This window comes from Cervus elaphus, chromosome 15 (genome assembly GCF_910594005.1).
Source record: "Cervus elaphus chromosome 15, mCerEla1.1, whole genome shotgun sequence".
Taxonomy (NCBI): Eukaryota; Metazoa; Chordata; class Mammalia; order Artiodactyla; family Cervidae; genus Cervus; species Cervus elaphus.
Window position 1 is genome coordinate 24,537,056 of NC_057829.1, and position 15,091 is coordinate 24,552,146.

Sequence of the window (15,091 nt, forward strand, 5' to 3'; positions counted from 1 at the left end):
TAATGGTTGAAACACAAATTATATCATTGTCTGATGTAGTTCTCAATATTACATAGGAGAGATATTTAAGCAAATTATATTGTGAGAGTGTAAAAAAGTCTAAGTGGAAGTAAGGCTTCCACATTTCCCTCAAAGTAGTAAAACGTTGATATCAGTAGTGAAAAGTTGCAAATATATAATATAATGTCCAGAGTAACCACTTTTAAAAATCTATACAAAGAGATACAATTAAAAATACTATAGATAAATCAAAAAGGAGTTCTAAATAATGTTCAAGTAACCCATGAGAAGGCAGGAAAAATTGAATACAGGAATGAAAACAGAAAAAGTAAAACAGTAGATTTAAGCTCTAATATATCAACAAACTAAATGCAAACGGGCTAAATGTATCATCAAAAGAGTGGCGAAATGGATAAAAAACATGCACTATAGGAAACTTACTTCAAATATAATGAAACAGATTAGGCTGAAAGTAAAAAGATAGAAGATGTACATAACATTGATCTTTTGTTTACTACATAAAAACATTAATCAGAAGAAAGCAGGAGTGGCTATGTTAATATGAGATATAGTAGATTTCAGAGCAAATAAAATTACCAGAGACAAAAAAGGAACATTATAAAATGATGAAAGGTCAATTCACCAAAAAGACAAAGAAATGCTAAATGTGTAGGCACCAAACGGAATTCCAGAATACAAGAGGCCAAAATTGATAGAACTGAAAGTAGAGATACACAAATCCACAATTATAGTTAGGATATTTCAACAAATCCTCTCTCGATAATTGATAGAACCACTAGACAGAAAATCATCAAGAATAGAAAAGAACACCTCAACCAATGGATTTTTTAAACTAATTTTTATTGGAGTATAGTTGCTTTTTTAAGCAACGGATTTAAAGGTCGCTTAAAGTAACACATCATATCTGGTGAATGATACTGCTTAATGATGTTACACATGGACTGCATAGTCCATGGGGTCACAAAGAGCTGGACACAACTGAGCGACCTTAACTTTTTTCAAACATAACGTATAACAATTTTCTATTGCTGTTTTGCTGTTTTCTTTAATAACAAAAGTGATATGTATTTCTTGGGGTAAAAAAATACTGATCTAAAAAAAGTAAAAAGTAATTTTACTTTTACTATCAATTGCCATTACTGTCAATTTGCCATTACTCCCTTGAGATAATCATTTCCCAGAATCTGTATTCTTTTTTTTATTTTTTGCTGTGTGGCATGTGGGACTTTAGTTCCCCGATTGGGATAAAATCCAAGCTCAGTGCAGTGGAAGCATGGAGTCTTAAATCACTGAACTGCCAGGGAAGTCCCCAGAATCTATATTCTTAAAACTTTTCTATGTGTAAATATACACCTATGCAGTTTTAATTTTATAAAAAATGGTATAAAACTTTGCCTACAGCTTGTTTTTTTGGCATCTTTCCTAGCTGGTAATATGTAGATCATATGAAGTACTAATAAAAATATTCTCAGAAAACATCGTGTTCTTTGATAATATGAACTCTGTGGAGTTACAAAGGTCTACTATACTCAGTATTTAGAAACATAATGGCCATCAGATTAATGCTGAACAACCAAAAAGAATAAAACTCTCCATGAGCAAGAAGATAGCAAGATGGTTCAAAGTAACTCTATAAACAATAAAGGGAGCAAAAACATAAATCTTATCACAACTGTGCTTTCTAGTTTATTTTTTTTTCTAGTTTTTTTTTGAAGGGAAGTTCTACAATCTAGTCAGCATCGTTAAATAAATGAAAATACAGGTTTTCTTCTATTATGTGCTAAAAAAGGTGGAAGAAAACAGGGGGAAATTATATTAAAACAAGTATTTATTTCCAAGTAAAATACTCACAGCTGTTTCTCCTTTTGGGAGATTTGTTTCTGCAGACTGTCGAATTTACTCTGATACTCTTGTAGATATTTCTTGTCCTCATCTTCAATTTCCATTTGCGCCTTCTCTGCTTGCTGCAATCTGGTGTAATTCAAATCAACTTTGGGTAAAACTGAGGCTAGAACTAGGGTGTAAAAGGGTGAAGAAGACAAATAAAAGAAAAATGGGGAAATAGAAACATTTCTAAATGAAAACAAAGTTTGGGGAAAAACTCACAAACTCAAACGTGAAAGAGCCACACAATGTCTAGAAATTGTTTTGTGATTTTTTTTTCCAATATAATACATAATATGCCCAGAATACTATCTTCAAATTTGCTTTATTTCTTGTTCGTAATTAACAATGCAAAGCAATATAGCCTTTACCACTTATGTAAAGCATAAGGAGTTAATTTTCAAAGTATAATACGTGCATTACTGCCTTTTTACAAAACCATGAAAAGTATAGTAGTTATGTCTACACTAGGTGAAGAAGCCACATTGTTATATATTATGCTAGGATGTGTATGCCAGGAATCAAGTGTGCTACAAGGCCAAGAGCAAAGACCTGCAATTGCTTCAAATTATAGCCAAGTCCTCCCTATAGAATCTTTATGCACTTACTAAAGTATGCCAATGCTTTTTGTGTGTGTATGCTTCTGTGTGTATATGTATGTGTTTTGGGATTCAAAAGAATTTAGTACTAGTTGGCAACATTTGCTAGAGATCATTTTTGCTCCTCATCACTGAATTTTTAAAATTAGCTTAAAATGTGGATTTTTTTTTCTCCTTTTATTTACGTCATTGCTCAGCTCCACTCCCTGTCTCCTACGGCCATCTACGATTTCTTAGATTTAACGTCACTACTTGTATAAGAAAACATCTCCCAAGAATTCAAGGGACATTAAGTCCTTGAAGGGAATCATAAGAGAAATTTCTGTTCAACTAGCCAAAAAAGTTACCTCTTTTCTTCTTTAAAAACCATGCCCATGGGGCAACCCTCACACAATCCAAAAGTATAAAGGCCACTTTCAAAGAAAAGAGAGTAACATTCAAGTTATCTCTAAATCTAAATTTAAAATATTAACATGGGGAGATGGGATACCCAAGCTTTTCTCAAAGGGTACAGAAATGAAAAAAAAAGTCAGAGTGAGGTAGGCCGTGAAGTTGTGCTATTATAGAAGAGGGCTAAGAGGAACTGGAAAGTCAAGGAGCTAAAGCATAAGATGATGGCCAATCTGAGTTATAAACTCAGTTTAAAACGTACTCAAAAATCAGTAAAGGAGCTAGTAAATAAACAGTGGGCCGATGGGGGGAAAAAAACTGTGCCAACACATTGTGAAACCAAAGGATAACTTATTATTAAACAATTTTTATATTTTTCATCAAAAAGTAGCTAAAAAGATAAAACTGCATTTGAAAATTCTGACCTCCAAAGGGTCAAGACTCAAATAAGCCCTTGTGCACAAGGTTTGAGGAATGTGTTTTTGGAAATCCAAGTGCACCCACTCTGCTTTATGGCAGTGTACTACCACGGCAGCTGATCAAGAAGTGTACAGGGTTCCTTTCAGAATACATAATAGCGTAAATTATTTTTCGATTTAATATATTATAAAATTTTTGATTCTCTTTCAGTCTGTTTAAATACAAGTGGTCTTCAGAAAGATATATCTTTGACCAGCTTATACTGGTCCTGAGTGTCGCTGCTGGCACATTTCACCAATGACATTGCAATTGTTCTAGTTTGAGTTAACAAATCATTGTCACTTCATAATGGAATGGACAGAAATCAAAGACAGAAAAAGATAGTAAAGATGTCCAAAATGTAAAAATGGGGATAAAGAAAACAAAAAAGAAAAAAGAAGAAAGAGGATGTCAATAAAAGAATATTCATGTCAATAAAGCATTAATAGTTATGTTTTTCATAAGTAGATTCAAAGAAAGCAATGATAAGACATATGTTGACACCAACATGACAGGTCAATGGAAATACATTACATTTTCCAACAATAAAAGTGAAAAATGCCAATATAAAACAATTCAATTTAAACAAAATTATTTCTTGGGTGGGGTTGAGGGTCCTAGCTCAAAGAAACACAACTAAACTGCCAACTCAGAAAGCTTGACTTCAGATAGAGATGGTGAATGACAAGGGATATGACAATCTAATATGCATGGAAATCAATCAGGGATAATTCAATCATGGATTTTGTTCGTTTTTCACTTTTTCAAGGTTTTGTTTGTGTATTTGTCTTATGTAATACATTAAACCATATAAAATTGCCAATATTAGGCCTTTCTAAAAAATCTACAAAATGGCAAAGACAAATGAATCAGGCTAATATAAAGCAACTTGATTCCATGCAACAATCAAAACAAAAAAGGCAAAATTCTGCTGGGCTTTTAAAAAAAAGTCCTAATCTAAATTTTCCTAATGGTCTTTGTGGCAGGTGTCAGAGTTGAATAAAGAAAAGGGGAGACAGAGAAAGCAAAAAAGAAACTAAGATTGGAAATGCTGTACCTTTGTTCCAGCTGCCTCATGGCTGCAGTAATTTTACTGGTTTTTTCTTCTAGTCGGGCAATTATTTCATTTTTTTCTTTCAAACCATCTTCAGAACCCTATTTAGAAAAAACATAAAAGCTACAGTGGCTTTGAATTTTTTTAAACCCAAATATGTATAAGCTTTGTATACCATTTTGCTATGGGATTCTTATCTTGAAACGACCAGCCTTTATTTACAGATTAAAATATTCCTAGATGCACCCCTATGTTCACAGTAGCACTATTCACAATAGCCAAAACATAGAAATAACCTAAATGTCCATCAAAAGAAGACTGGATAAAGATGGGGTGTATTTATACAGTGGAATATGACTCAGCCATCAGAAAAAGAACAAAATAATGCCATTTGCAACAACGTGAATACAACTAGAGACTATCATAGTAAGTGAAGTAAGTCAGAAAGACAAATACCATGTTATCTCTTGTATATAAAATATATATATAAATAGAATATAAAATATAGAATATATAATATAAAATATGGCACAAATGAACGTATCTATGAAACAGACTCACAGATATAGAGAACATATTTTTCACTGCCAAGTGTGTGGGTGGAGGAGATGGACTGGGTGTCCGGGGTTAGTAAATGCAAACTATTACACACAGAATGGATAAACAACAAAGTCCTCTGTATAGCACAGGGAATTATATTTAATATCCTGGGATAAATTATAATGGAAAAGAATATAAAAAGAACGTATATATATATGTGTAAATGAGTCATTTTGCTAAGCAGCAGAAATTAACACAACATAGTAAATCAACTACACTTCAGTTAAAAAACAATGAATTAAAAATAAAATACTCATAGATCTAAAGCAGTACTATTATTAGTCTTCATTTAAAATGTAATAAAGGGGGAATTCCCTGGCAGTCCAGTGGTTAAAACTCTGGGCTTTCACTGCTGAGAACATGGGTTCAGTCCCTGGTTGGGGAACTAAGATCCCATAAATCATGCAGTGCAGTCAAGAAAAAAATACATTAATAATAAAGGGAAAAAAAACCCTCACCCTTCAATGTTTTCAGAAGATGGCAGAATAAACTCTTAGAAAATACACTATTTTTTTCAAATTAAATTGTAAAAGGCTTTTGGCAACATGTCTACTTAACAGCAATATCACTTTATCAGAAAATTCAAAACAATTACAGTACAGCATTTCAATCAAAATTAAATCTCTCAAAAAAAAAAAATTAAATCTTTCTCAGGACTCTACTGTGCAAAATTTACAAAAACGTCTTGCATATTTTGATTAAATTTTACCAAAAAATTTAATCTTCATCTGTTATCCTGTCAACCTCAAGAAACAAATTCAGGTGATTTTTGTCTGTTCTTTGACATTATTACATTTCTTCAGCTTCCATTTAGGAAAAAAGCCACTGATTTTTACTAATAAAATGGCACAATTACAATGAATTCATCTCTTTAAAACCAAATCCTTCATATAAATATTCATTCTTAATTCATGTAACAAGAAATTCCAAGATTTTAAGAATATTCCTTACCTGCAACTTTTGATACATTTCTATGTTAATTGCTTTAACTTCCTCCAGTTGTTGTCGAAGGCCTATCAGAGTATCCTGTTTCTCATGGATATCTTTCTCCAACAACTTCATGGCAAGTTCAATCTCATGTTTCATACTAACTTGTACTGCCAGCTCATTCTCCACATCCTGCAATTCAACACAGCCTCAACTCACACACTATTTCAGGATGTCAAAGTCAGATACACAACAGTTAATTAGACCAAGATTCACTATGCAGACTACTGCTTTTGAGTTATAAGCCCCATTAAATGCAATCAGCTAGGCCCTATAACAACGTTCTATATTTTCAAAGGCACATTTTGTTAAATGAAAGCATCTTACACATTCTATTAATTATCACTATTCTACTGGCTCAAGAATTATGGACTTTTAAGCCTCATAAACTCAGTATTAATTTTCCTCAAAGAAACGACGTAGTCCATATAAGGCCAGAGATAAATCAAAAACACCATTTCACAAAGTTTTATTTCTTTTCTTAAAGAATTTTATATCAGAGGATCTTAAGACAAATGTCTCTTGACTCTCTTTTTGATCTGGGTTGGTTACACAGGTATTTATTATAATCCATCAAGCTACATACTTGTATTTTTCTGCTGATATTTCATAACTTAAAGGGTTAAAAAATAAGTTAACTTTAAATAAGACTTTACTGTTTGGATATTGATATCCGAATACATCACTCTATTCTATTTTCTGTAATGCTGGTCACAATGCACTATTTCACAAACAGACTATAACACTGTTTAAAAACACTGCTAATAAAACAGACATAGTGGGAGTTTAAAAAGGTAGAAGGAATTACGGGAATGAGATTGCTATCTCACACCAAGGAAGGTAAGTCTGATAGAGATTTTAATCAGCGCTTATGGGTAAAATAATATCATTTTTGCTAATGTAACTGTAATGCAACCTACCTGTCTTAACTGAGATTCATCTCGAAGCTGCCTTCTGGCTTCATTATACATTTCATCTAGCCCTTGCCTGGAATGCTTATATGTTTGAAGCTCAGTTTCCACATCTACTTTGGTAACCTAGGACAAAAACAGAAAATGTTTTACTCTATATAGAATGTGTTGCCACGCCTTCCCCAGGGGATCTTCCCAACCCAGAGATCGAACCCAAGTCTCTTATGTCTCCTTCACTGGCAGGCGGGTTCTTTACCACTAGTGCCATCCAATAAATCCATTCTATAATCACTTCTATTAGTTAATACAGCACAGAAATACCCAGTCTACGCAAAAGCCCCCAAAACAGCTATTTCTGATGCAAGTCAATCTGTAATCAGTCTACACTTACCTCTAGGTGCTGCTGTGTTTTCATTAAAATCAATTTATTTTCACTTCGTAATTGATGATTTTCTTCTTGGAGTTTAATGATATTATTCTTTGCTATTGCTAACTAAAAATAAAATGAGGAATAAAAAAAGATTTTAAACATCTTTATTTATACTTGCTTTACAGGTTATGTTCATGGCTATTCACAACAGAAGATAAAATTCTAAAACTTGTAAAATGTCTTTCACATCTACAGCAATTTTCATAAGAAAAATGCTATTATCCCAAGATACCAACAAAAGAAATTGTATTCCTATTTCCTTTTGTTAGTCAAATCATGTCAGCAGAAACATATTGTTTATATGACTTACAATGTGTCCTGAATACAAAGCGCATGAGTAAGCATATGAAGAATTATATGCTAAACAATAAGACAACTGTTTGTATGTTAAACAATAAGACTGTAAAGACTTGTGCAAAGACAACAACATCTATAAGGAAAGCTGTGCTACAGTTGAAAATGTAATACAGACATTCATGATAACCAAACAGGGCACCCTTGTGAAATCTGGGCTTCATTCACACCAAGTGACCATCACACATATAAGACAGCTCTCACCATCAGAGTTAAATATGAATGAAATTAAATATGAATAACTAAGTAAGTGACTTGGCTCTGAAGCTTAAAATGAAAAAAGGGATTCTAGGAGAGGAAAGCAGAAACCAGTCCCCAGTGTTGGCTTGCAAATAAATTTCTAAACACTCTGTCAGAAATGCAACTTGAACTTCACAGTGCCCCTGCGGTCAAGAAGAGGCACAAACTAGTGAGCAGCTCTCTCCAATGGTCCCAATCTATCACACTATCAAATGGTCCTAAACAATCAAAATGAAAACTCATACAATCATGTGCTTCCTGGTTTGGGACAACTGGGTCAGTTCTAAAAGAATGTGGATTCTAATTAGCAAGGAAAATAGAATTCATAGTACTAATAACATATTCTTTCCTGGAGCCTAAGTAATTCTGAAAGTGGAAAGTAATTCTACGGTTAAGTGAAAGTCACTCAGTCATATCTGACTCTTTGTGACCCCATGGACATAGCCCACCAGGCTCCTCTGTCCGTGGAATTTTCCAGGCAAGAGTAGGTAGCCATTTCCTTTTCCAGGGGAATCCCAACCAAGGGATCAAACCTGTGTCTCCCGTATTGCAGGCAGATTCTCTGTCTGCTAGGGAAGCCCCCATGGTAATTCTATGGCTAGGCTGTTTTTCTTTAAATCTCAAAAGCAACTTGGCATGTGTGTGCGCTCAGCTGTATCCAACTCTTTGCAACTCCATGGACTGCAGCTCGCCAGGCTCTTCTGTCCAAGGGATTTCCCAGGCAAGAATACTCGAGTGGGTTGCCATTTCCTTCTTCAAGGGATCTTCCTGACGCAGGGATCAAATCCACATGTCTTGCATCTACTGCATTGATTGACAGGCGGATTTTTTACCACTGAGCTATCTGGGAAGCCCCAAAGCAACTTTACAAATAGTACATTACCACACGTGAAATAGATAGCCAACGGGAATTTGCTGTATGGCTCAGGGACCTCAAACAGGGGCTCTGGATCAGCCTAGAGGGGTGCGATGGGGAGGGAGATTCAAAATGGAGGGGATATATGTACACCAATGGCTGATTCATGTTGAGGTTTGACAGAAAACAACAAAATTCTGTAAAGCAAATATCCTTCAATTAAAAAACAAATTAATTAAAAACAAAAAAAAGTGAGAGACGTGAGGGAGTTCCCTGGTGGCCTAGTGGTTAGGCTTCAGCACTGTCACGGCCGTGGCACTGGCTCCATCCCCAATCAGGGAACTGAGATCCGGCAAGGTGCATGGCATGGCCAAAACATTTTTTTAAAAGTTAAAACAAAAAAAGAGCTGAAATAAATTTCTGATTTGTGACCACCAAATAGCTACTTTGACAATGCAGAAAACCAGAGTACATCAGATGAGTTTCACACATGGGAGGCTATAGAAAGGATGGACATGATCATGGAGTGATGCTTGTAAGGAAAATTAATCTGAATATGGGAACAAGGGGGACAGGAGATCATTTTAATGGGAATTTCTAACTATAGGTGATTCCACTACCTAAATATAGGTCATCCAAGTTGAGAAATGAGATTCACAGTTTATTTATAGAAGAGTTTGTATGCATTGCATTTGGGGGCTCATTCCTAGAAGTTGGGTATCTCAACTAATAATTCACAGTCACCTCAAGACTTGCCCGAGAATAATATGTGGTTTCTCTAGAACTTACGATGATCAATTACAACTACAAGTATTTCATCATAATGATGAAAATGTGTTTGTGTGTGTGTGCACACATGTGCACACGCTTAGTACATTCATACTTAAAATGGAAAAGGCTTGCCAATACTAGGTCCTTGAAAGACAATTATCCATGGCTGGGTGACAATACCTCTTCAATCAGCTTAGTATTTGACTTTTCTAACGAGTCAACTCTTGAATGGAGACTGCTGACTGTGCTGCTGAAATTGACAAAGAAAAAACTCATTCAGAGTCACACATACTCACAAAGGCAAGGAAAAATTTGTTATCCTGGACTCATCATGTTGACTGACATGCACCAACTGCCTTCTCTCAATTTTTTTTTTCTCTGAATTTTTTATTGCCACACTTACACACGAAGTCCTCTAAAGTAGGAAAAATTGATTTTTGAACCACCAAAATGACTTAAACTTTCACCCTACCTAGCCTTTTTGCTCAAGGGTAGGGTGATAAGTCTGAAATTCTATTTTCAAATGTCTCTGAAGATTCTATTTAAAAATATAACTCTCATTTTCTGCTGAAAATCAATTATTTCCAATAATTTTCTGTATTCTTAATTTCCATTCACTCTCTATCCCCTCAACCCCTTTTCAAATGCTTATAAAAAAGGAATAGGGTTAAGAGGACCTAAAAGGGGGGAAAAAAAAACCTTAAGACAATATCCAAAATCTATTAAGTATCTATGTATCCATAATACTTACTTCAGTTGTCTATTTAATTCTTCAACATAATTCTTCTGGTCTAATATTGCAGCAATTTGAACATTCCTAGAGGAGGAGGGAAAAGCAGCTTTTAGTTAATTGGAAAGGAATCTACTGGGTGGCCAAAAAAACAAACAAACAAGAAATACACAAAAGGTCTAAATCATCTAAAACTGTTGTGAAACCGTAACAGTAAAACAACATTTCAGTTCAGTTCAGCTGCTCAGTCATGTCTGACTCTTTGCGACCCCATGGACTGCAGCACACCAGGCTTCCCTGTCCAACATTATCTTGTCTTTCAAATAAAATTCAACAATCTTTATAATCAAATAGCAGTAAGCTATGAACTAAAAAACTATTAACCTTTGTTAAATAAATTACATGCTAATATTAAACAATACCATTAGTATATTCTTTAATTTTTTGCATTTATTTTTTAAGAAATATACTTGATACATGAAGTGTAAAGTATACAACATGTTAATCTAATATGTTTATATACTGTGATGGACTGCCATTGCAGTAATAATTAGCACTTCTCATATTACATAATTATCTTTTCTCCTTAGTAGACCAAATAAGTTTATTTTAAATTTAAACACAACTGTCTTAAAACAAACCAGTATTTGTAAGTTTATGAATAATAAACTTATATCTCTTTTTATCATAGAAATGAGAGTTGACAATTAAAATGGGTCTCTGGGGAGTTCCCTGGCAGTTCAGTGGTTAGTATTCTACATTCTCACTGCCAAGGGCCTGGGTTTGGTACCTGGTTGGGGAACTAAAATCCCATAAGCCTTGAAGCACAACCAAAAAATAAATAAATAAAAAATAAAATGGGTCTCTGAACTAACGGTACGACCAAAAGTCATACTTCAGACTAAAATACAGTATGTGAAATAACTTAAGAAAATCATACCTTTCTTTATTTCCAATATCTTCTTCATTCTTTAAATACATTGAAAAATCAATCACTCCAACCTGAAGTAAATAAAGTTATTCTTATTTAGAGAGTAGAAATACTAGAAGTACCTCCAAAATACAACTGACTTTCATCCTTAACTTTTCTTTAGGGTCTAACAGCACGGCTTACACCTGGATCAGAGAGGAAGAGCACAGGCTGAAAACACTGCCTTTGGCACCACTTACCTGCGAGTCTAAATCCTCCCCCTTTACACACAGATTAGCATCTATCACATTCAGGCCAACCAGCAGCCCGACAATTACTGCGCCTTCTTCTTCCATCATTAGTGCATGATACTCATAGAATTCACTGTGAAAATTAAAATAACAAAAATCGTAAGTCACAAATTTATTTCAAAAACCAACTTGTAAAATCTTAATACCTTATAACAAGCATGGAGCCAATATTAAGTTAGGTATCTTAAAATTAGCCTTTCTATACGTGAGCAACTTAAAATTTTGAGATTTAAATGTGAATATTTATGACTCGCAAAAGACATAGTGATGGCTGCTGATCTGATAACAGTACTTTTGAGTACAGTTGAATTTTCATCCCAGGATTTATCAAGACCCTTGGGATAAAGTCTAAGTAGCAAAATGAACATATGAAACATTTCAAGTCAATTCATTTGGTATATATGTATTAAAAGTGCTCTTAATAGGTAACCATTAAAGATATTTATGGATATCTAGATCCAAAAAAAATGTTCAAACAAAAGACTGGTGAAACAAATAGGACAGTCTAAAAACTAAGACTTGACAACTAATACTCAGGATTCTAGTTATCACTGTCCCATGTATACTGTTTTGTCACTTTAAATAACCTTTAGAATCTGGTTGAGAAATTGAAGGTGTTTAAAGTATGGTTATTCTCATTTAAAGTATGGTTATCTCCCATTTAACAAATGGGAAAACCAAGATGTACCACTGGAGTCAAGAGTAAAATAAAAAATGAGCAGATCCTCCAGAACATCCCAGAGGCACTCTGAGAGAACAAGGCTGAATGGAGGGGGCTGCCGTAGGCCCACTCCTTCTGAAAACTAGTCTCCCTGCTTTAACATTTAGACATTTAACATCTGTCTTAAACATTTGTCCCTCCATTTAAATAGACAGTTTAAAAAGTACCCACAATACAGCCAAAGCAGTGGTTTGGATTTCAAGATCTAAAAAGAAACCTCTTGAATTAAAGCCCCAAATTTCAATACAAACTTTTATTCATAGAATTAACTGTAACTTAAAAATTAAAATTTAAAAATATGACATACAAATTTCCACCTTATTGGCCAATAAAAATCTTACAGTATTCATTTTTCAGGCTAGTTCTTGATCTATGTTATGTCCCCACCGTAGTTTTCTATCTCATTTTCCTCCTCCTTTCATTTTATGCCATCACGATGTGTTTTACGTATCCTTTCATACTACACCTTCTATCCTTTTTGGAGGACAGGACATAAATGAAATAAAAAATGAAAATGAACATGATTTAATGGTAACTACCTCAAGAGATCCCTTTGAATAATTAAGCAGCGCAGGTAATCAGCCATTTTTTTCTGCATGAGGGCTAATCGAAGCCACGCTCTCGCACGACCCAGGGGGGTCCTGATAAGCAAAAGCAAATGGTCAGAAAACAGTCTCGGCCCGAAGATTATAGACTACATCTTCTACCTGTGTTGAGACACATGTTAATAATGAGAAAAGGCAATTAATCATGGTTTTACCTTTGTTTCTAGAGCTTTAAGTCAGTTCTTTGATCATGCAAACCAATCCCTAAGAGCTATTTAAGTCTCTAAGGTAAGCCTACACCTACAGGACATCTAGGTACCACTTCATGCCTTGAAAGAAATGACTCTCTATAAACAGGGAGGATATTTCTACAAGAATTATTTTGTCAGAATAGGCTTAGTCCTCTAACCATGATTATGCAAAATGCATCAGTAAAGGCAGTATGACCACCTCAAAAAATAACTGGCCTTGTATCTGAATTTTAAAAAGCATTAACAACGCTAAGAAGGTATCCAGCTGCTAATCAGAGAGAATCACCAGGCTGCTTGCTGTTTTTCAAATGCTTAACACAGTTGTCCTTTAGAACATTAAATCTCCTCTCTAATATGGAGGCTTGCTGGGAACAAAACTTCTAATATAACAAATATGTCTGAAAGGTTGTGGCCTAGGGCCATTTTTGCTCCCTATAAGCAGAGTCTCTGAGACTAGAGGGAGCACACAGATCTTAAAATTGAAGGTGTTTGTGCTCAAGATGAAAATTAATTCTATCTAGGCAAGAGATGTACTGATGTGTACCAGGCAAAAAAAAAAAAAAAAAAAACAGTATCTCCTCATGGCAAACCGAACAAAACCATCTGGGGAAGATAATCCATGCTCATGGAATAGCGGCATGACCTGTGCCAAATCCTGAAGCCACCTTCCTGCTAAGGTCATTGTAACAGGGACAGAATAAAGGGATAAAAGAGGTGATGAAACAGTTTAATCACACTAGGGGACTGTAAATAGAAAAAAATACGGTAGACCACAGTAAGTTAATGATTACTCAGGAAAGCAGGTTTGCTTAACCACAAAACCATGCAGCAGAAGCAAGAGACGTGCCCCTCAACAATCAAACAACGGTGGCAGGAGACTCACATACTGCCCGGTGAGCTCAGTATGTTAATGATCCCCAGGACATGCTCTCTGCACACATTACAAAAAACCAAAAGGTAATCTGTGGACCCAGCTTGACCACATAGAGATAAGAAAACTCCCCTGCTTAACCTGGAGGAGGAACTGATGATGGAAGCATGATGTATACTGAAGAAAGACAAAGAAGGTCTTCACGCCCCCCCTTTTCCCTTGATTATAAAACTGTAACCTAGTTAGTTCTTGGGTACAGTATTTCTCATTAACTTTTAAGACTCACAAGCATCCTACTCTAATAAATCCCTTATCTATCACTCTGCCTCTTGAATTCCTTTTCTGTGCTGAGACATGAAGGACTACGGTACTGGAGCTCTTCAGAGCCTGTGAAAGGACACCAAAAGGTTTCAACTGAAGACAAAATTCATGTGGTGTTTGTTATACCTCTCAAGGACTTAAGCTTATTGAAAATAAAAGTGTGGATATATTCTCTTGCTAAAAAAAAAATTAAATCTCATATCTCTCTTATCCAGGTTATCATTTAGTAAAGTAAAACCAAGATTTACAGAGTATGAATGATTTTTTGAAGAGAAATACATCACTCACACTTTTATATTTTCTTATACAGAAAACTTTTTGTCCGGTACTGTGGGAAAAAACTTAACTGTCACTTCTAACAGCTAACAAATTTCTTTTGGCTTAGCATTTTAATGAGCACTATTCTTCAGAAAATATTTACTTTTGTAGAGTTTGGCTTTTTAAAAACAGCATGAACATGTATTTTCATATTAAAATAAAAAGCAATTCTTACATTGCTTGAGTTTAAATTCCCTTTTTCCTCTTTAAAAATTGTGCCTTTGCTCAATCGCTCAGGGGTGTCGGACTCTGCGACCTCATGGACCCACCAAGCTCTTCTGTCCATGGAATTTTCCATACAAGAATACTAGAGTGCAAGCCCTTTCCAAACCAGGGGTCAAACCCAGGTCTCCTGCATTGGCAGGCATTTTTTTTTTTTTAAACCACTGGGCCACCTGGGAAGCCCTGTTAAAAACTGTGATACCTTATACACCACTGAGAGAAATATGAAGTGTGACCATCACTTGCTATTTAATTCTAAAACCTGGGTTTATTTATTTATTTTTTTTTATTCATTGATATGAATCAGCCATGGATTTACATGTATTCCCAATCCC

At 34.8% G+C, this 15,091-nt stretch overlaps 1 protein-coding gene across 6 annotated transcripts in view; it reads right to left on the reverse strand.

The window, feature by feature from the left end:
- Window positions 1-15,091, reverse strand: part of RUFY2 (RUN and FYVE domain containing 2) — a 42,992-nt gene that overhangs the window by 19,822 nt on the left and 8,079 nt on the right. For 3 of the 6 annotated variants that reach the window (XM_043924809.1, XM_043924805.1, XM_043924807.1), the window contains exons 4-13: window positions 12,768-12,869; window positions 11,457-11,580; window positions 11,227-11,288; window positions 10,308-10,373; window positions 9,737-9,806; window positions 7,297-7,398; window positions 6,915-7,031; window positions 5,959-6,126; window positions 4,411-4,508; window positions 1,873-1,992 (exon numbers count right to left, since the gene is read on the reverse strand). In XM_043924809.1, the coding sequence (XP_043780744.1) occupies window positions 1,873-1,992; window positions 4,411-4,508; window positions 5,959-6,126; window positions 6,915-7,031; window positions 7,297-7,398; window positions 9,737-9,806; window positions 10,308-10,373; window positions 11,227-11,288; window positions 11,457-11,580; window positions 12,768-12,869 (1,029 nt within the window). Of the gene's footprint in view, window positions 1-1,872; window positions 3,656-4,410; window positions 4,509-5,958; window positions 6,127-6,914; window positions 7,032-7,296; window positions 7,399-9,736; window positions 9,807-10,307; window positions 10,374-11,226; window positions 11,289-11,456; window positions 11,581-12,767; window positions 12,870-15,091 lie in introns of those variants that run through there. The other 3 variants (XM_043924806.1, XM_043924810.1, XM_043924808.1) reach the window with 3 other exon arrangements.